Genomic DNA, 22,205 nt, shown 5'->3' with positions numbered 1-22,205 from the left:
GGATAGGATAGGATAGGATAGGATAGGATAGGATAGGATAGGATAGGATAGGATAGGATAGGATAGGTTAGGCTCAAGAAAGATCTATTTAGGCCGGGCGTGGTGGCTCACGCTTGTAATCCCAGCACTTTGGGAGGCCGAGGCAGGCGGATCACAAGGTCAGGAGATCGAGACCACGGTGAAACCCTGGCTCTACTAAAAATACAAAAAATTAGCCGGGCGTAGTGGCGGGCGCCTGTAGTCTCAGCTACTCGGAGAGGCTGAGGCAAGAGAATGGCGTGAACCCGGGGGCTGAGCTTGCAGTGAGCTGAGATCGCGCCACTGCACTCCAGCCTGGGCGACAGAGCAAGACTCCGTCTCAAAAAAAAAAGAAAGATCTATTTGACTAACATTCAAGGTAAACTCCTTTCCGAAGATTTCCACCTCATAATAATGCAACCAATTCTGATAGCAAAGAGAAGATACACTGCCGGCCTCTTCATTGGAAACTCCTATGGAGTGACAAAGAAAGCAAGTGTGGAGACCTCCACTGCTGCCTAGTTCAGCTCAATTACATTGTATTATCACCCCCTTGGTGCTGTAATTTTACTTTAGTTTTTAAAAGAGTATTGTTTTTCCCAAGTACTGGCCACTCCCTACTCAAGGATTCCCATGGAAATTGAGATATTTCCCATGCTTTTCTGGACTGTCTCTGACATGCTATCCCTCAGAGTAGGTTACTGGGGGTAAGGAAGGAGACAGTGGAAGGACAAGACCAACAAGACAGAAACAGTTTATTTCTCTTTGACCTTAAATTCTCCCATCTTATTCCAAATGTTGTTGGCAGGATGGCTGGACTTTTGGCAATTCATTTTGGAAGCCAGATAATGAATAGTGGGAAAACTGTCCTCAGGTCAAGAAAGACAGGCATTTATGGTTTATTTTGAGTTCCAAAGGTGGAGGGGTCAGAAGGGATTCCCACGAGAGCTCCTCTGAACACTGCAGTCATTCAGAGTCTTTGAGTGTCTCCATGTCTTCCTGCTTTGAATTATACTGACGGACTTTATAGGCTGAAAGTTTCTTATTGTACATGGCACTAGTAACTCATTTTATATATCACAAAAATATAAATGAAAGGGGTAGTAAAAGGTATTGGAGAAGGAGGGAGGGAAAGAAAAGAAATGTAAAATTAATTGAGATCTTAATAAACATTAACATGTATTACATCACTTAATAAAACTACAGTTCCCAGAACTTTAATGTGTCCTCTCACAATACATTTACATAAAAGATACAAATTCATTACTGCAAACAACAATACTTAGTCAACATTTATCTTTGCCAGCTTTTTAAAAGTTTGCTGAAGAAAATAATAACATAACAATGAGGAATAAGAGGACTGTTTCTGAAGCACAGAATTAGATCTCAAACCATTTCTTCTTTCTCCCCCCAAAATTTAACAGCCACTTATTATTCCCAAGATTTCTATTTTCAGGAACAATCTATTTACTGATTCATGCACTCAATTCATTTCTGTATTCATTTACTTGTCAGATTTTAATAGAGCAACCACCATTTGTCAGGCACTATACTGGATGCTATGGGGTTGTTTTACAAAATTAATAAGCAATTATTCCTGACCTCAAATTGCTTCCATTTTACAAAGGAGTCATGTATAGATGCTTTTATTGAGATGCAGCTGTGATATGGTAGAAAGAGCCCTTGGTTTTGAATTAGCACACCTGAAGGTAAACTCAGGGTTATGGAGTGCATTTTCTGTCCTTGGGCCAGATGTTTAACTTAGTCGCTGGTAAAATAATAATGTTGATAATATCTACCTTGGAAGATTATGCTAAGAATTAAATTAGATAATATCAAATACACAGACAAGTTGACTGAGGAAAATTGAGTAAAAGTGATATAAACTACAAGAATAATTGAAAAGTTCTGTGAGAGTTTGTAGAATGAAGGGACAGCTTCTCCCTGAGGGAGATCTTGCTGGGACCTTGCATGCCAGAGAAGGAAATGGTATTGGTTTGGATCTCAAAGCAGGCGCCCTCTTTCTGTCTTTCTCCCATCTCTGCAGTGATTCCTTCCAATGTTTAATATGGAAGTTCACATTTCCCTAATAGGTTTTCTAAAAATTTCACATACGTTTTCGAGGTACATGCAAATCACATTCCTGAAAACTTCTCCTCAGCATTCTTAGACGATTCCTTCCTTTTCCTCCCAATGAGCAATGCAGTCTGCCCTGTGGTTCTTGCACATTGAGGACTAAGGAATAGAAACTCGCCTAAATTGTGTGGTTCCTGGAATAGGAGTCACTAAGTTAGAGATCTGGGCTTAATGGAGCAACAAAGTCTAGGAACAACAGGGTGTCTTTGGGCTGAGTACACTTTTCTAGACTGTAGACATGAACCATTTTCAACAAATAGAAATGTAATTTTATGTACTTCAAATGCAAGTCACAGGTGACAGGAGACCATCAGTTATAAAATACACCACCAAGGGAAACAAAAAGGCCTGAGAACTTGGAGAAGCCACAGAGAGTGTTAGGAAGCTTTCCTGACCACCCCATCCCTCCAAAAAAAAGGGAAGAACAATGTCTGTTAAATTAAAAAGTATCTAGGTGACAGAAGAAGAGTTAACAAGGCATAGACACAGAAATAAAAGGAGAAAGGGGAACAAGTCAGATGGCCAAAGTTACATCCTCACATCGCCCTCCATGGTGGCAGAAGGGACTTTGCAGAAGTGATAAGGATCTTGAAGTGGAAATTTATCCTGGATTATCCAAGTTGGCCCAATGTAATTACAAGAATCCTTGTAAGAAGAAGGCAGGAGGGTGGAGTCTGAAGGCAATGTGACAATGAAATCAGAAAGAAAGATTAACGAATGCTATACTGCTGGCTGTAACATGAGTCAAGGAATGCAGGTGGCCTCTAGATGTTAGAAAAGGCAAATAAATGAATTTCCCCCAGAACCTCCAGGAGGAATGCAGCCCTAGGGATCCATTTTCAATTTCTGACTTCCAGAACTGTATGAGAATGAATTCATGTTGCTTTAAGTGACTAAGCTTGTGGCAACTGTTATGGCAGCAAATATGAAACTAACACACCTCACTTAGCTTTTGTTTTTTAAACTTAGTTAACTATAGAAAATAGACATAAAACCAGTCAGACTGTTCTCTGATCCTCATTCCACCATTCTATTTTCAGTTAATAGATAATCCTAATTCTTTTAACCTCTTTTGAATTATCTGTTTCTCAGCCTTATCTAATCTTCCTCTCCTGAACCAGCTATTTGTTCCAATATTGCTCCTTCTCTCCTAAACCCAAAAGCTCAAACCAGACAAGTGTCCTATAGTCTTTATTTACACACACAGACACACACACACACACACACACACAGAGGGGTGTGAGTGGGCTTCATTTTTATGGCTATGTTACCTGTGAATTATTCCCTGGAGTCTTGCATATGGGAGTCATGGCTGGTTTTTTAAATCAAATTAATAACTAACAACTATAAAATTGTCCAGGAAGATCAGGGCTTTTGACTTGAAACCATCTAAAAATTCCTAAAAGACAAGGTGAGAGTGCAGAAGAATGAACTCATCACCTGCTACAAATAGCTTCCCTTTCACGTAATCATATTCCATCAAGAGTCCAATTATCCTCTCAACCCCCCAGGCTCAACTTGGTTATCTGTGATCCTCCCTTCTCTCCTTCCTCCTGTCATCCAGTTGTCTCATTTACTTTCTAATGTTCCTTGTAAGGGGCCCTTTCATGGGAGTCCCATTCTTACACATCTGTAGGGAGATGAAGATAATTCCTGATGCTTTCCAGTTACCTGTTCTAGATCCATTCTGAGGTTTGGCTGCAAGGTTGTTGCAACCTGAAGATAACTAAGAAAAAGCAAACATTAAGAGAAACCACACATTTCTCAGTTAACTGCATGGTTCACTCAACACATGCAATGCGTAAACTTATTTAGTGCTCACAATAATCCTATGAGGGAGGTATTACTGTGACCCTGTGACCTCACAGAGAACTTAATTTGCTTAAATTCACCAAGTAAATGATAAAGGTGTAATTTAACCTGGTCTCATGCCAGCATATGGGCTTTTAATTATTATCATGCAATATCACCTCTCTTAGTTGCTCAGTTATTCTAACTGGCAGTTATATGCATCTGGCAAATAGAAATAGAGAAAAAAAAAGTCTTTTTTTTTTTTTTTTTTTTTTGAGATGGAGTCTCGCTCTGTCACCCAGGCTGGAGTGCAGTGGTGCGATCTCGGCTCACTGCAACCTCTACCTCCAGGTTCAAGCAATTCCCTTGCCTCAGCCTCCTGAGTAGCTGGGATTACAGGTGCACACCACTATGTCTGGCTAATTTTTGTATTTTTAGTAGAGACGAGGCTTCACCATGTTGGTCAGGCTGGTCTCAAACTCCTTACCTCGTGATCTGCCCACCTCGGCCTCCCAAAGTGCTGGTATTACAGGCATGAGTCACCGCGCCCAGCCCCATTTCTTTTTAAAGATTGCAATGTAGTAACCAAAACTTTGTGAAAGATGTGCTAATGGAAGAATAAATATCTTAAAAGCAAAGACAGGTCCTAGCTACTCGGGAGGCTGAGGCAGGAGAATGGCATGAACCTGGGAGGCGGAGTTTGCAGTGAGCTGAGATCACGCCACTGCACTCCAGCCTGGGCAACAGAGCAAGACTCCATCTCAAAAAAAAAAAAAAAAAAAAAAGATAACATTATGAATATATGACCAAAATTCTTAAATAAAAGTTTATCCAATAAAATAAAATGAAGATGAAATGTAAATCCAGAGGCCTTGCATAAGCTCAAACTCACAACTATGTGACCTTGGACAAGTCCCCAAAACAATTTGGACCTGTTTTCTCATCTATACAAGAAGGAATTGGTCTGTTACCCTGAATCAATTCTCAGTCTGTGATTCTAAGCTGGTCATATTAGAGAAAGGGAAAAAAAATCACATCCCATATATGGAGCAGAATCTATCAATTCAATTCAATAGACTTTTATTACATGCCTCTGTGTGCTCAAAATTGTGCTAGGCACTCATTCCTAGTCTGTCATAATTGTCAACTGGCTTAGTTATTCTTTTCTTTTTCATGCTCTCAAGCCAGTATCCATTTAATAAAATGTTTTCCATAAGTAGCTAATGGCAGTTACGTATCCCTTTCCCTCAGCTGCACTCCAGCCACCTGCACTCACATTTCAGCATAATTACAAACATCAGGGCCCAATCTGGACTAGGAAGGGAGATAAAACCTAAGCTATACTTAGTGGATCCAGGAGATAACAGATTAGAGGGAAATTTTAAAAAATAAAATAAAAGTTATTTTAACCCTCAGATTAGAATTCGAGAAAACCTTATTTGCATTTTTCTCAATCTTGCCAGCTAAATGAGAATGGCTATCGCCCCCTAGTCACCTATAGTATGTGTGGTGTTATGACATACATTGGTTTTCATCCACGGTTCCTGGTTCCTAACTCCCACAGCACTTGTTACAGTCTTTTGTGATAACGGGTGTGTTAGGCCTCAGGAAACAGAATCTCTTTCCAGCGTTCCTTTCACCTACCACAGGCAGGACTCAAATCTTCTCCCACCTTTGTGATTGTGGGTCTTAAGACACTCCACTGACAGGTCTCACCTCATACCCTGGCAGAAGAAACGCTTCCATAAAAACCCAAGAGAAGTGGGTTCAGGGAGCTTCTGGATAGCTGGACACCTGGAGGTTCCCAGAGGATGGTGTACCAGGTAGGGCATAGGAACTCCGCGCCGCCTCCCCCATGCCTCACCCTAGTGTCTATTCCTCTGTATCCTTTCCAATATCCTTTGTAATAAACCAGTAAATGTTAAGTGCTTCCCTGAGTTCTGTGAGCCACTCCCGCAAATTAACTGAACCCAAAGAGGGGTCCTGGGAATCTTAACTTGAAGCCAGTTTGTCAGAAGTTCCAGAGGTGCGAACTTACCACTGGTAGGGGGAGTGGTCTTGTGGGACTGAGCCCTCAACCTGTGGGATTTGATGCTATCTCTGTGTAGATAGTGCCGGAATTGAACTGGAGGACTCTCAGCTGGTGTCCACTGCTTGGTGTGTGGGAGTTTTTCCAGAAGTCGCAGAAGTCTTCTTGACGATTGTTGTGGTGGTGTGAGAGCAGACGGAAAATACGGCTTGAGGAGAGTTTTTCCGACATAGTATGAAACTGCAGCTGCACTGCACTCAGTTACTAAAAGCCAGAGTTATCAATGGAGTTTAGAAATGGTGGTAGATCTGACTCCTGAGGAGCTGGTTCATTGGATATGTAAGGAAATACAAACTAAGACGAGGCATGCTAAGCATAAAATCCCATGGTCATTGTTATCTTTAATAGCTAAATTCAAAGTGCTGGGTTACACCTCAGTGTTTGACCAAATTCAGGTATAAGTTTGTCTGAGCTTTAGCCACTATCCTGAAAGGCACCCACAAAAGGAAAAATTACGCAGAACAACAGAACTACCTGTGAGCCCTCTGGTGACCCAAAAGATAGTAAACAGGGAGAGGGCACAACCCGGGAACTACTGAAACCAGGGCATATAGTGTGAAGGAGTTCCTTCATTTTATAGATTGGTATCATCAGCTTCCTGAAGAACCTTTACTAAAATGGATTTGGGGTGGATTCTGGACCCACAGCTCAAAATGAGATAATCACAGATGGTAAAACAGGATCCAGAGACACAGGAGGTTATTCCTGAGGGAAGAGGCAACCTGGCAAACTAGAAAAAAGTTACTGTGGCTGGGCTTAGTGGCTCACGCCTGTAATCCCAGCACCTTAGGAGGCTGAGCCAGGCAGTCACAAGGTCAAGAGATCAAGACCATCCTGGCCAACATGGTGAAACCCTGTCTCTACTAAAAATACAAAAATTAGCTGGGCGTGGTGACATGCACCTGTAGTCCCAGCTAGTTGGGAGGCTGAGGCAGGAGAATCGCTTAAACCTGGGAGACAGAGGTTGCAGTGAGCCAAGATTGCACCACTGCATACCAGCCTGGCAACAGAGCGAGACTCCATCTCAAAACAAAACAAAAATAAAGCTACTGTAAGGTTGTAAGGTCTGTCTATGCCAAGAAAATGAACCGTTCCTTTCCCCACATAAATGCCATGTAGAACAGCCCAGATGAAGCAGCTGTTCTGCTTAGAGTACAGGCCATGTGGGACTGTCTTGTGATAATCAGATTATTCACTCACTGAATATGCCTGTGTTCCGAGGACATGGTAAATGCTGTGGGTAAGAAAGCACCATTTGCATGGGCACTCCATATAATCTTACTGTGGCAAAATTAAATGACAATCTGGGAAGTTTTATTGAATTTGCTATCTTGGCAAAGGGCAGAAGGAAGAGTCAAGGAACTCTTCCCAACAAGGTAAAAATGTTTAAAAAGTTATTAAGACATTAGGTGATTCAATGGAGCAAAACAAACAGAAAAATAAAGAGATGTAAAATGGTACTCATGCAAGCATGATAAAATCTTTAGAGGGTTATTAAGAAGTACGATGAATAAAGCAAACATTGATGGGGTTAAAACAAGGGTCTTAATACAACGCTGTCAAAGTTGGTGTGGGTCAAAGTGATCTCTGGTGATTAAAGGGCCCTAACCAAGTCCTTCCATCTACCCCAGTTTGGAGAAGTTTAAAAAGCCAGAAGACTAAGATTACAAGGAGAAATATGACCTGCAATTGCTTGGAGCAAAAGTTAGACCACTCAATTGAGATAAAGATTAATAAAGGAGTCACGGTCTCTGGGCTTGACCCCCTTGTGGGAACCCAAAGCCTTTTGCTATGAGTGGGTAAATGGTCAGAGAGTGGAGAAGAAAAGTTTCCAGAGCTCCTAGAAACAGGAGTCTCATGCACCGTGGTACCAAAACCCATTGGTAAAGTCCTCACTTAGGCTACAATGAAAGTGAGGGAACAGAAAAATTTGAGATTTGATAGAATTTGAAATTTGATAGAATTATGAAAATATTTGAATTTGGTGGAATTATGAAAGCCGGAATGTTTAAGCAGGCTCTGTGTGAAGTGGTTATATTATGGGGATCAACACTGTATCTGACTGGGGAGTATTTCCCCTACCTAGTATTGTAACACAGAAGACATGTAAATCTGCTGTCCAAACAATGCTAATTGAACACGCTAAATTAGAACCAATAAGATTGCTCAAGCCCAAGCAATATAGAGCAGATGCTGAATGCACATATTCTTTGTTTGAAAACCCTATATAGAGCTTAGACTGAGGCTTATAGCAAAACCTGTGAGTGCCTCCCCGTGACAACTATGGGGATTTTGGACTAGAGAATTTCCATTTGAGGGTCAATTATTAACTTGCTATTGGACATTAATTTAAACTACCTCTATAACTGAAGGACATAAAATAATCTTGAAATTTGAAATACCCATGGTGTCTTGGCGATATCAGAGAAACACTCTAATGGGGATGGCAGTGCCTGGAAAAGTTCCATAGTAAAATGAACAGGATCTTACACAGGATCATACTACCTGGAGAATGCAAGGAGAAGATACCAGCAGGGAGCCCCTTTTCCCTTAGGACTGACTGTGGAACTGGGTGAGGAGCTGCCAAACTCTATCATCATTTAGACAATACCCTATAAACAGTGCTCGACTGACTAACAGAGTTACTTGGTTTGTGGACAGTAGTTCCAAGGTGTATGGACAGCATCCTGTTGGAAGGCTGTCACTCCTATCAAAGAAGATAAAAACAGGTGAGCCCAGTGGGCTGAATTGCATGTTGTTTTCCTAGCAATGATGGAAGAATTTAACAATGATGAAAGCCCCTGTGTTTCAGTTTTTACTGACTCATGGGCAGTGGCCAATTGCCTGGTTATATGGTCAGTGGAAGCCTAGCCCATTAAAGTGATACCCACATGGGGCACAGCTCTATGGAAGTGACTATGGGAATTGAAGGGGTTCATTAAAGTAGGACATGCTGATGGCCATCAGAAGTCCCTTTCAGGTTTGAAAGGTGATTGGATCTACATATATATATCCCTGTGTGCTCTCCTGTGGCAGCCACCTGGGTCCATGAAATGAGTGGATATGGGAGTACTACAGCAAGGCAGAGATGGACTAAATCTGGACATAGTCTTCTTGCACACTCTGTAAAACAAAATGCCAGTAAGAACTGTCCTGTTTGTCAGCAAAAGAGACAGAGACTGCTGATGGCTATGTGGCAGATTCTTGAGGGGAAGGGCAGGAACATAGCTGGCAAGTGAGACTGATGCCAGTAGCCTTGGAGGGCTACAAATGGGTCTTGACAGGAATAGCCACTGACCCTAGAGTGCGTTTTGCTTATGAAGTGTCAGATGCAAATGTTCAAAATGCCATTTAAAAAAAAAGAAGATAGTGCAGCAATTTGGGTAGCCAGCCATCATTTATTCAGACCAAGGAACACAGAGTATAGCCTGTAATGTCCAACAATGAGCAGATAGATATCCTCTTCAGAGTAACAGTTTAATGGAGAAGTGAAACAAGTAACTGAAACATTGGTTGTCTAAAATGGGAGCAGTGAATGTGTGAAGGGCTGGCTTACTGCCTTCATGAGTGTGTTTCTTATTATGCCATAGTCTAATCCCTGGTCTCTGGCCATAAACTCCTGGCACAAAGTTGCTAAAACTCTTCTAATTTCCTGAGTGATAAGGGTGCTAGGAGCACCTTTTGTTCTAATACTTGGTTTCTGACCCTGGTTCTTTACACAGAGCTCCTAAATCCCTTGGAAATTCCTGGGTAAGAGGACCATGTTTTGCTCTAATGAGTCAACTCTTGGTGGCCTCCTGGATAAGGGTTGGTCACTAGAAAAACCAAACCATGATTAGAAGCTTGAAGCTTTCAACAAAGCTTCCTCTGGGGAGAAAAGAGGGGCTGGAGATTGAGTTAATAATCAATTACACTAAGTAATGAAGCCCCCATAAAAATCTCTAAAATGCAGGGTTCAGAGAGCTTCTGGGTTGGTGAACAAGAATGCATCAAGGGGCTAGGAGGGTGGTGTGCCCAAAGAAGTCACAGAGGCTCTGTGCCCCTTCCCATATACCTTGCTCTATGTACCTCCTCATTTGGTTGTTCAACTGTATCCTTTGCAACTGTATCTTTTGCAATAGCCTTTACGATGTATCAGTAAAAGCAAAAATGTTTTCCTGTGTCTTATGAGACATTATATAAATTATTGAAGCTAAAGAAGGGATTACAGGAAACCCCAATTTGTAGCTGAACTTACAACTGGCATCTGAAGTTGGGGGCAGTCTTGTGGGGCTGAGCCCTTAACCTGTGGGATATGATGTTAACTCCAAGTAGATAGTGTCAGAGTTGAATTGAATTGTAGAACACACCTTTGGTGCCTACAAAAAGTTGGAGAATTTCTTGGTGGGGAAATCTCACACATCGGGTGTCAGAAGTGAAGTGTTGTGTGAGGAGAGAGAAAAAGTTTGTTTTTCCCACTTAGTGTAAAATCCAAACTATGAAGATAGAAAATACCTATTTGCCTAAGGTGGAAAAAATTCCCATCAATCTATGTTCATCTTTGTGAAAGAAAAATGTTTGTTCCTACCAGGCCCAGCTACACTTTCAGTTTGTGTGCACAAATCTCTGATTTCAACAAACAATCCATCTGTTATCCAAGTCATAAACAATATTGAGGGTATATGTGAGTAAGTGTGTGTGCCTGCACATGCATGTGTGTGTTCAAATGACATCTTGTTTTGCACTTCGGTGATTCAGAAGCAAGATTTAAGACTCTGAAAGTTTGTCATCCAGAAAGCATCAGACCACCAGATCCTCTGGGAAAGTCTTCAGTGTGACCTTCATTGTTGACCTTGTCCCAAGTACACAGGTTATATGGTCTCACACTCCCATTCACTGGATATCTCTCATAAACTATCACTTAAAATAACTTGCCAAAATACAGGAAGCTATTTTTTAATGGAACATCTTGATTCTTTCTAAACTTCCTGAATCCCATAGACAAGTGCCTCATCAAGAAACAGATGTTCGGCACAAGAAAATATCAAAAAGTGGAAGCTTGACCAAAACAGCTCCACATACTTCGCTAATAATAACAAACACTTGCGAAGGAGAGCACTTCACATTTTTACAAGTACTTTATTTCGTGTTGCTTTTCTTCTTCTGACTCTAATATGATAGTTCCAATGTCTTTCTAGAATATAGAGTTTTAAGTCTCTAAATGATCTGTCCAGATGGGCTAGGTGCTGTTTTGAGCAGTGCCTGGGGAAACAGTTAGGAAGGAAAACATGGAGAATATAGAATAAAGGTCTTAGCCTCATTTACTATTCATGAAACCAACATGGTCATCAAGTATCTACTGTCCAAAGTATTCAAAAGCTGCTTGGCCAATTCCTTTAAACACTGAAATATTTTCTTTTTGAAGGAGAAAAAAAATCAGGTTAAGTTATTTTACCTAGGCATGGCAACTGAATGGAATGCCTTGCAAATAAATACTCTGTTTGGACTTTTCAGGAGCTCTATGATCAGGGTAAATAAGCCTAAAAACACACATGGATTAGCTGTGTTGATAATGCATGCATCCTATAATTAGTGTGATCACACCTACAGATTTTCCAGGAAAGACCCACTTTCTAATGCCTAGTCTGGAGGCAAACTATATGTTCCTAATCTGGTTGGAATTTGCAGTTGCTGAGCATATACATGCCTGACATGGATTTATGCAGTCAGCAGTCTTCATAGCACTTCCAAGAATTGTCAGTACTCCATGATCTATCCAGAAGGCAGATGAAAATTGGTTAATTATGTAAAGACCTAGAAACCCTGACATATCCTTCTCATCCCATCCTCAAGGATGAAAACTTTTCCACTGTTAAGGCAAATGACAAGTTTACCTCTAAGCGGCATTCAGAAGGGCAGGAGTGGGCCACCCTTTCCCACTGGAGAAAATGTAGTGTAGTATAAATGTGGTCGGTGGTGCCACACCCCCAAAGTCACATGCGTCTGTGTTTACTTTTTTATCTTGCCTTCAATGACATTACACACTTGAAGAGGATAAAATGAAGTTAACTGTAAATAAAGTGCAAGCATCATACAGTGTTAGATTCAGATTCTAATTCATCCTCAAATTGTACAAGAAACCGAGACCACCCTTTTTCTTCATAGAATTCACCAAAATAAAACAGAATCACTTTCCACTGCATATTAATATACACTTTTCACAAACTGGGAGTATATTCTGAACTTATCACAAGTCTTTTAAAGAAATATGGGGTTCTTAATTGAGTCCACTGAGATTTTTAAGCATAATGGGAAGAAAATTGCACGTATTTAATTGATTGCTTCTTTTAAGCTACATTCAGAAGTTTGTTTCCCAGGCCTTCCTATATGACTTAGATGAGATAAGAAATTATAATAAAAATGGAATATTTTCTCAAAATACATGGTGTCCCAATTCAGAATAAGAAGGTGTTGGAGCTAGAAGGAGTATAACGGACCATGTAATTGATCACATCCTATTACAAATGTAATAGTGATACTTGGAGAGGGGAACTGGCACATGACTTATCCTCCACTAGGTACAGTGTCACAGGTCAGATGCCTGTATTCCCCATCTAGTACCTTTCCCGCATGTTATATAGCCTCTTATATTTGTGTCTAAAAAGACTGTGTTTTACAAATAGATTGCAAAGAGAGAATAAACAGGAAGCCTATTGACTGAGAGAGACATAAGATTAAGAAACCTCAATGTGTGAACATTTTTGGATCCTAATACAAACAATCCAATTGAGAAAAGAGCATTGAAAATATTTTGATTCTTACTAGATATTCAATGAATTATAGAATTATTGTTAATTTTTAAGTATGATCATGGTTTTTAATGAGCTTTATCATTTTGTAAAGAGTTGATATGATTTGTAAGAAGAAATATATGTTGATAATTAAAAAGTCAAAAAACAATAGATGCTGGCATGGATGTGGTAAAAAGGGAACACTTTTGTACTGCTGGTGGGAATATAAATTAGTACAACCTCTATGGAAAACAGTATAGGGATTCCTTAAAGAACTAGAAGTAGAACTACCATTTGATCCAGCAATCCCAATCCAGTGTCTGCCCAAAGGAAAAGAAGTCATTATATGAAGACATATGCACACTCATGTTTATAGCAGCACAATTTGCAGTTGCAAAGATATAGAACTAACCTACGTGCCCATCGACCAGTGACTGAGTGGATAAAGAAAATGTGGCATACATATACCATGTTGTATATAAGAATGGAATAATGTCTTTTGCAGCAACTTGGATGGAGCTGGAGGCTATCATTCTAAGTGAAGTAACTCAGGAATGGAAAACCACATATGGTATGTTCTCACTTATAAGTGGGAGCTAAGCTATGAGGATGCAAATGAATAAGAGTGATATAATGGACTGTGGGGAATCAGGGGGCAAGGGTGAAAGGGGGATAGGGGATAAAAGACTGCCTATAGGCTACAGTGTGCAGTGCTTGGGTGAAGGGTGCACTGAAATCTCAGAAATCACTAAAGAACTTACTCATGTAACCAAACATCAACTGCACCCCAAAAACTACTGAAACAAAAGTAACAATAATAATTTAAAATATATATATGTTGAAAAAATTATGGATAAAGTATTTTTTAAATACTGTACCATTTTTTAAATTTATCTTTTTTTTAAAAAAAAAGATGAGGTTATGATGAGGAAGGATAAAAAGGAGTAAGTTTTATCAAAGGCCTTGGCACATAATTGACTGACTTAAATTATGTTTCCTTCACTGCCTACAAAGGGGAAAAGAGAGATAAAAGGAAAATAATTGTTTAATAGGGGTCCTTCTACTAAAAACTAGTCACCTTAAATATAATATTCATTTATTTCTTTTAGCACTTCTGAGAAAATGAAGTTCAGAGAGGTTTCTTGACTTCCCAAAGTTCACACAGTAAGGAAGAAATAGAGGTGAATTTATGAGCACTGTTCTTTCTACCTCACCACACTGCAGTTCAAGTGCTGGTCTTGAGGCAGGGGAGAGACGATGAGCTCACATCCTTCCTTACTGTGAACATTTTCTTTCCTATTCCTGAATCCTGTAATCTTAAGAGTAACTTCCTCCGATGGTTAGAAACAATCAGGCTTTCACTGTTTTTATCCTCTGGGTGACTCAGTCTTCAAAGTAGTGCAGATGCAATGTTATCTGAGAACCGATTAGAACTTTAAGGGGGGAAAGAGATAGGAAACTGTTATCTCCTGGCCTCCAGCCATATTCTGGTTCCTGTTACTAATGATTGATCCTGACTGAATTAACTAAAATTTAGCCCCTTTGCTCTCTGGCCAGCAGTACAGACAAAAACCATTAACACTGGCTCCAGAGACATAAATAAACTCTCTCCCTAGATACCATCTATCCCTTAATATTGTGTAGTCCTTGCTAGAGAAGGAGAAACAAATCAGATAACCTTTCAGGGATGTTTCAAAACGTAAGATTCTAGGATCTAAAAGTGTTATGAATTGATATCTGGCGATTCAGCATAACCTAGACTCAATGAAAGAAAGAATAGAAAGGGGCAACTAGCTGGAATACAGAATGTAATTCACTAAAGAAACTTCAACAGTAACTGCATGAGGAACAGCCCAGGCAGTACAATTTCCTAGAGCTCACCTAAGGGATACCATCATTGCAGCCAAAAGAAGACTCACCTCTTTAACAAGGCTTTCCTCATTACAGAAATGCAGACAGTCTCCTTCACTTTTCTTTTTCTCCTAATCCCCACTCCCCTTCTCCCATAGCAGGTACCTCTCTTTATTGAGCAACACATACTCTTTTTCCGATTGTGGCCTAAAATGTCACCACTGATACTGTTCTTGGTCTCCCCAATACCCAAGGAAAGCAGAGAAAACACGAAGCTGTCCTAGAAGTGCTCTTGTCTCTATTTGCTGTAAATTCATTCGTGTATTCCTTCAATCAAATGTTTATTTGGTGCCTACTGTACCAAATACAGTCTATCCTTTTAGTAATAAAATCATTTAGGTGACGGGGAGGATCATCTTTCCCCTGAATAAATCTCTTCCATCCTCAGAGTTGGGAACAAATGAGCACTGGAGAAGTTCCCAGAGAACCATATGCAGGACATGCTGCCTAGGAGGTTAACTGTGGTTAGAAACTCAGTGGTTTCCCTCCTTGCTGGCCTCTGACAGATAATACAGGTTGTACATAGATGTCATAACATCAGCCAAATTGGCTGCGCCCTCCCATCTCTGGGTTTCTGCACACACAGGCCTGTCCCCTTGGCCTAGATGGCCTTCCTTCTCTCTCCTCTTCCTGTCTAGACCTGGCTAACTCCTCTGCCCTCTTAGACTTTGTTCAAGCATCATCCTTGTAACCTTGTAAATTCTTCCCTGCCCACCAAAAGCTCTAGGGCCCCCGCCTACCACCCCAACTTCTGTGCTTCTTAGCACTTTATGGATATATTCCTTCATAGTGGATTGCAACACTGAGCATTAATTTTTTTCTTATTTATCCCCCTAACTGGGCTTAAATTTCCATGGGAGCAGGGCATGGGTCTTTCATCCATATGCCTAAGGCAAGTACACAGGTTTGAAAGGCAATCTAGAGAAATCACTGATATTGTTTCATCATTAGGAATCAAAACAAATGTTTTTCTTAGTGATCCCCCTCCAAATTTTATTAAATAGTTCATTCACTTTCTTAACATTCTAAAGTTTCACTACAATGTTTTCAATGATATCTCTAGAATATCAGGTATAGTAAGTAAGCTTGAAATTCATACTTATTCTCAACAAGCATGATCCTAAACCCAACCAGAGGCTCTGCTAGGACCTCTCTCAGGTTTCTTTGATGGTCCTCAATTCATTCCAATTGAGCTATCAGTTGTTCAAGTTAATTGCCAGTCTTTAATTCACTTGGTGCTTGCCTTTTCTCTGCAATTAGCCCAAGGATGTGCTTATGCCTTTGGAAAAGTCTGTATTTATTAATCCTGAAAACCCAGGAACCTTGACTCACTCTAGTGCTTTTAAAGGTTTAACAACCTCAGAAGATTAGTTCATTAGTAGTCCTGCTTATTAGCTGCCTTTCTATTCTAAATTGTCCACACTTGACCCACATAAATCAGAGAACATGGGGGAAAAAATGACTGTTTTGTAAAATAATAATACATTTTAAAAACAAAATTTTTAAAAACAAAAATTTAAAATAAATTTAAAAATAATAAATGTTTGAAAATTACCTTTCCCATTTACTTCCTATGGCTTCTGAAATTCCTAGCATTGACACACCCTTGAGATGGCCAAAAGCCCCTGTGTGAACTGTGGATTAAACACATTATACCCTTAGCAGCCTTTTCAGTCTGAAACAGAAATCAGATCTATGCCAGTCACCCAGAGTAGCAAAGGGCTTGTAGCTCTTTAAAATACTAATAACTGTAATGGTTCCTTTATATTATGATGATATTTAGATTTTTGAGACTGTTGCTCATTAAAATTTTAAGGAGGTCTCATATACTTTTATATATTTAAAGAGACAAGTAATCCAAACTTTTGGGCAATGAATAACCATAAGCACACAGTTTTAAGCCTAAAAATCAAAGTTGTCATCATAACATAAAGCAACCAGTTCAATTATTAGTATTTTCAGTTTTTTTAAATAATCCTCTTTTTTCAGAGATGGGGTCTCACTCTGTCACCCAGGCTGGAGTGCAATAGTAGCAATCATAGCTCACTATAGCCTCAGACTCTTGGGCTCAAGCAGTCCTCTCACCTCAGCTCCTGAATAGCTGGCACTACAGGTGCTATCTGCTGTGCCTGGCTAATATTTGTGGTGTTTTTATTTTTGTTTTTTTGTTTGTTTTTAGAGACAGGGTCTCCCTGTGTTGCCCAGGCTGGCCTTAAACTCTTGGCCTCAAGTGATCCTCCCACCTTGGCCTCCCAAAGTGCTGGGATTACAGGCAGGAGTAATGTGCCTGGCCCATAGTAACACTTTTTGTTTCATAATACATTCATCTTTTCCCAAAGAGCAATATTTACTTTAAAATTTAAACTTGTTTAGAGAAATTCAACAGACTCTGAAAATAAAATAAATTTTCAAAAGAAGCCTAAAATTCAAACTTGAAAATCATGGGTAAAAATAAGATATTAAATTGACGTGACTCTTTTCTTTTTCATTGACAGCATAAGATTCTCACCCATATAGTATAGGTTTCAATATGCCAGAGGGTAGAAACTGTGTGCTTATGGTTATTCATTGCCCAAATGTTTGGATTATTTGCCTCTTTAAACATATAAAAGTATGCGAGGCCTACTTAAAATTTCAATAAGCAATAGTCTTAAAAATCTAAATAAATAAAGAATAGTTTATACAAATATATCAAAGTTGACTTTGGCTGAAAGCTTCCCTGGACATTCAGAAAGGAATATTTTCTAGGATTAGATTTCTCCTTACATGTCATGGAAAAGTGAATCTTTGTTAATTGTTGAAATTTTCTTACCTTATGTGGCAGATTTTGGATACCTTTACCCATTATATATATTCCACCCTTTAATCTTATGGAAAAAAACTTCTCTTCTTGTTGTTAAAAAAAAAGTTTATTTTATATTCTTTGTTAATAAAGAGTTGCTGTCAAAAACAATTCCCCTTACAGGAAGCAAATTATTCTTATAATTGCTTTCTTATAAATCAGCATTAGAATCACTGAGCAGGTTCCTTCTGCCATGGCCCAGTGGTTTCAGCACAGGGCTGGGTCCTTGATTATTTTTCATTATTTGATTCTTCATTCCTCCCAAACTTTATTTTTATTTTAAATTAATTAATTAATTGATTTTTAGAGACAGGCTCTTGCTCTGTTACCCAGGTTGGGGTACAGTGCTGCAATATGACTCACTGCAGCCTCAAACTCCTGTCCTCAAGGGATCCTCCTGCCTTAGCCTCCAAAAGTGTGAGGATTATAGGCACGAGCCACCATGCCCCACCTGCTCTCAAACTTTTATAGAAAAATAGGAAAATTTTCCTTTAGTCACATCTCTTAGTAGTCATTGAGACTAAGTGTACCTCACTTTGTTTACATTAGGTTAGAACTCGAAAACATATTAGAGAACAATGAATCCAACTTTTACGTATTAAATTAGCAAATAGAGTCCTGGGAAAGTGAAATAACTTGCTCAGGGACACAAATTCAGATAATGATAAAACTGAGTCTGCACCTTCCTCCTTAACTAGTACTCTTTCCACTCTGATAAATAATGATATGCTACTCAGATTTTTGTAAACTGAATTATATTTCTAATGCCAAATGGAAGTCAGAACTGAACTCTTCAGCAGAGCTTTTCATTTAAAGCACATTTTTCATAATGTGTATTTGTTGCCCTAATTTATTTTATATGAATTTTTAAATATTTTTGTCTAAGCATTGAAGCATATCCATGTTCCTTTTGTGGCTTGGAGAGAAGAAATTCAAAGACAGGAGCCTGTGTGGGGGAGGAAGGTGGGAGTCAGATAATAGAGCCATGGAAGGCAGGTTTGGAAGCATTTATTCAAGTATCATTTTCCCCTTAGAATAGACATTGTTAGACCCTTTCCATGGGTATGTGCTAACAGCTTCACAGCTCCACAATTCCATTTCTCCAAAACATTCTTTTCAGGCAGCATGGTAATTAGAAATTACAATGACCCTATTTACGATGAGAACAGATTATGAAACAATATGTAATAGCTCACAATAATTGCAGTATTCTACCACATCCCAATAAATAAAAGACTCAGTGAATCTATGGGGAAAAAAGCTCACTCCTTTACCACTCACCACTCTTTAATATTCTACATGAACATGAGTTATATCCTGGTCCATAAGAATTTACTGTGCATCAAAAAATAAAGTGATCCAATATTAATGTTGCTAGTGAATCAGATATAATACAGTAATAGGAATCATTGAAAGAAATGTTCCATCCATATATCTCAGTGAATATTATGCATACTTATGAGAAAACATAGAGCAAAATAATTAACCTGGCAAATTTTCAACAGAAATTTTATTGATTTCTCACCAAATGCCAAGCAATGTGTCATAGAATCACAAAATGCTTGGCAAACTGATGTTACAATCATTCTAAAGTCAATTGTTTGCCAGTTAATAAGGTAAGATTTATTCACTACATAACAGTACAGAATTTCAAACAATAAGTAGGCTAAAACATCCATTAAAGTCAAGTTGCAATTCTCATAGTTGCAAAAATGCCAAAGGAAATAATTATACATTGTCTTAGACATGTGCCTTTCTGGAAAGACATAGAAAACTCTCCCTATTTCTTAGGCTTTCTATATAATAAGTAAGAGGAAAGAACAGGCTAATAGCAATAAATAGTATCCACCTTTAAAACCTATCCTCTTACCCAGGGTTGGTACAATAGACAATATTGATCCCCTAGGTACAATCTAACTTCTACAACTTAACAGCTACAAGTTTCTTTTATGTAAATTTAAAAACAATAATAATATTCTATGCTTTTGTTTAATTATCAATATGTAAGTATGCACAAGGTCATTAGGTAAACTATATTTCTTACTATGGATCATAATAAAAAAAAGTTTGAAAGCCATAATTCAGAGAGTAAGTCTCCCTGGAGGTTTCATATTCAGTTACTAGATAGTACTGTTGGGAGAAAAAATTATATGTTACAATGTTATCTCCTTAAAAATTATTTTTAGGTTATTTCTAGAGTGGAAGGCATCAAAAAGAAGACCTGAACTTGTGAGAGACAGAAGTCATAGATGGCCCATTAAACAATAAAATCTTCCGAGACAAACACTGCTAATGCCTTTAGGGCTGAACATCTGTGCAAGGATCTTCTTTATTTACTTTAAATAACGAGGGATCAAACCCAATGTAATCAAATCCATTCTCAATAAAAGTAGAAACATCCCTACTTCTCTCCATCAGAGAGGATGGTTGGGGTAAGTTTTCGAACAAGTAAGATATTTGTTCTTCTATTTGCTTAGCCTAGATACCTAGGATTCTCTCCAGAATATTGTCCAGCCTACGGACAACCAGGGAGCCTCAAAGATTTTGATGCATTTATCTGAAAAAGAATGCTAGCTAATAAATAACTCCTGTGTCCCAAGGGCTTTTTCTCTGTCTAGCCATCCAGCTACTTCTATCTAATGAGGTCAGAGAACAAAGAACAATGGGAAATTTCCTCTTCCTCACTGCAAACTTGCCTCCCTCTCCTAGTCCCTGTACATTAATAAAAATTAACATTTATACAGTCTACTAGGTGCCAGACATGGTTCTGAGTGCTTCATGTATATTAATTCATTCAGTCCTCATAACCAGCCTGTGAGGTAGAGAACTCTCAGTATCTCCATTTTACAGATAAGGAAACTGAGCTACATAGAGGTTAAATAAATTGCCCAAAGCCACATAAATAGTAAGTAGTACAGCCAGGGTTCTAATCTAGATAGTTCAATGTTGGAATCTATATCCTTAACCATACAGTTTTTACTCTAAATAAGGACTTATAGAATAGGCATCTCCTTGAAGGAAAGTATGTTCTGGATATTAAATGATGTATGAAATACTCTACATTGTATTAATCTCCTAGCTTGGATCTTTCAAAATCTCTATATTGTTTACAGAGAAGAGATAATACCCAGTCTACAGTCAAGCACCTGTTTCACCTCAGCGTAGCCACAAACTACAATACCTCTGTTACCCCTGGGCAGCCTCCCTTGAGTAAAGATTCTCCATATCTGCATCTCTTAAACAAAAATAACTTGGTTCTCACCTTTCCAGGCATGAGTGGGGCAAAGCTGCAAGTCCTTTGCACATTTTGGCAGGTGACTTAGCTCCTCCGCTTTAAGTACAACTTCTTAACAGCAGTGCCAGTCTTTGAAAACTTCAAAACTGTCTGGGACGCCTTTCCTCCTGAGGTATATATAGAAGCTCTTTCCCAGCCCTCTGTTGCTCTTCCAGCCAATCCAGGGCCTTAGAGGAAACTGCAGGCTGGAGAGCAGCAGCAGTGGGCCCTGAGGTGGAGGAGGGAATCCTTTCTCTGCTACAGGCACTGCTGTGGCATAAGGCTTTCATCTGTTCTTATCACAACACTCTCTTGCTAATCGGCCAGGGCAGGGTTAGGCCCTAAACTGTGCACAGGTCATTGGTTGTTTGAACTCCTAATCTCAGGCCAATCACAGGGAAGATGTGAGCTTCCTGTGAAGCAAAGTGTCTTGGACCACTTCAGATCGGTCAAAGTCATAGATTCTTAGGACTGTAAGGGCTCCTGGAGATCGTTTAGCCCACTTTGTTTCACAGTGAAGGAAACTGAAATCTAGGGAATTCAAGGAATGTGTATGTGAATACTTACCAAGTGCCAGGCACTCAGCTGGATGCTAGGAATTCAGAGAAGAAAGAGAAAGCTCCCTGCCCTCAAGACCCTAAAACACATTATAAGTAAGTGATGGAGGCCTGGCTGGGATGTTGTGAGCCTTCAGGGAGCACCAGGCAAGGTTTTCTGGAGCTGAGAGACAAGATTACTGTTTATATAAATCATAACAAATATGAATAATTACTATATCTTCTTTATGAATCCATATGTCTGTGAAGGTACTAAAAAAGTGATCTGGGAGACCAAACACCTAAATCTTAGTAGGGATTGAGTATAATGATATTATCCGTGAACTCTGTTAATTGTCAGTGGTCTTCTGATTATTCTTTGCTTGGATGACTAATGCTTTGTAATTCTTTGTACCTCCCCACCGTAGCCATCCTTGCCTAGGCTTGTCTTTCCTTCTCCTTCAAACATTTCCTGCTTCCTATCACTCAAGGAATATTTACCAAAATTTACCTGAATTGTGTCTTATGTTGTTGGGGCCCAAGGTGCTCATAAGTTAATCTGTAAATGTAAATGCCTAAAAGGTAGGCATGAGTCCAAGCTTAAAAAAAAGTGGCACTGAATAATCTGTAAGAAAACTCTGAATTTGGAATTAAAGAGTACTCTCATAATTTCATCTGTTATCTGAAATTAGTTGTTTTAAATGACTCCCTCTTTATATACCCTTTTTAGGCAATGGTTGATCAATCCGTTACTGGCTTGTAAAGTCAATGCAGTGTATTATGACCTGACATTTTTAATGAAATAAATAGAATAGACAAATATCCAGGTGCATCGAAT

General features: G+C 39.2%; 1 protein-coding gene across 4 annotated transcripts in view; it reads right to left on the bottom strand.

Moving 5' to 3' along the window:
• RGS5 (regulator of G protein signaling 5) overlaps positions 1 to 22,205 on the bottom strand; it is a 187,747-nt gene that overhangs the window by 40,012 nt on the left and 125,530 nt on the right. The window contains exon 1 of one of the 4 annotated variants that reach the window (XM_032161125.2): positions 20,820 to 21,036. The exons of the other annotated variants lie outside the window; for them this stretch is intronic. Coding sequence (XP_032017016.1) covers positions 20,820 to 20,863 — 44 coding nt within the window. The 5' untranslated portion in view covers positions 20,864 to 21,036. Of the gene's footprint in view, positions 1 to 20,819; positions 21,037 to 22,205 lie in introns of those variants that run through there. 4 annotated transcript variants of the gene reach the window in all.

The sequence above is a fragment of the Hylobates moloch genome, unplaced genomic scaffold, assembly GCF_009828535.3.
Source record: "Hylobates moloch isolate HMO894 unplaced genomic scaffold, HMol_V3 SCAFFOLD_8, whole genome shotgun sequence".
Lineage (NCBI taxonomy): Eukaryota > Metazoa > Chordata > Mammalia > Primates > Hylobatidae > Hylobates > Hylobates moloch.
Note: the sequence above shows the minus strand (reverse complement) of the source record. Positions and strands in the feature narration are given on the sequence as shown.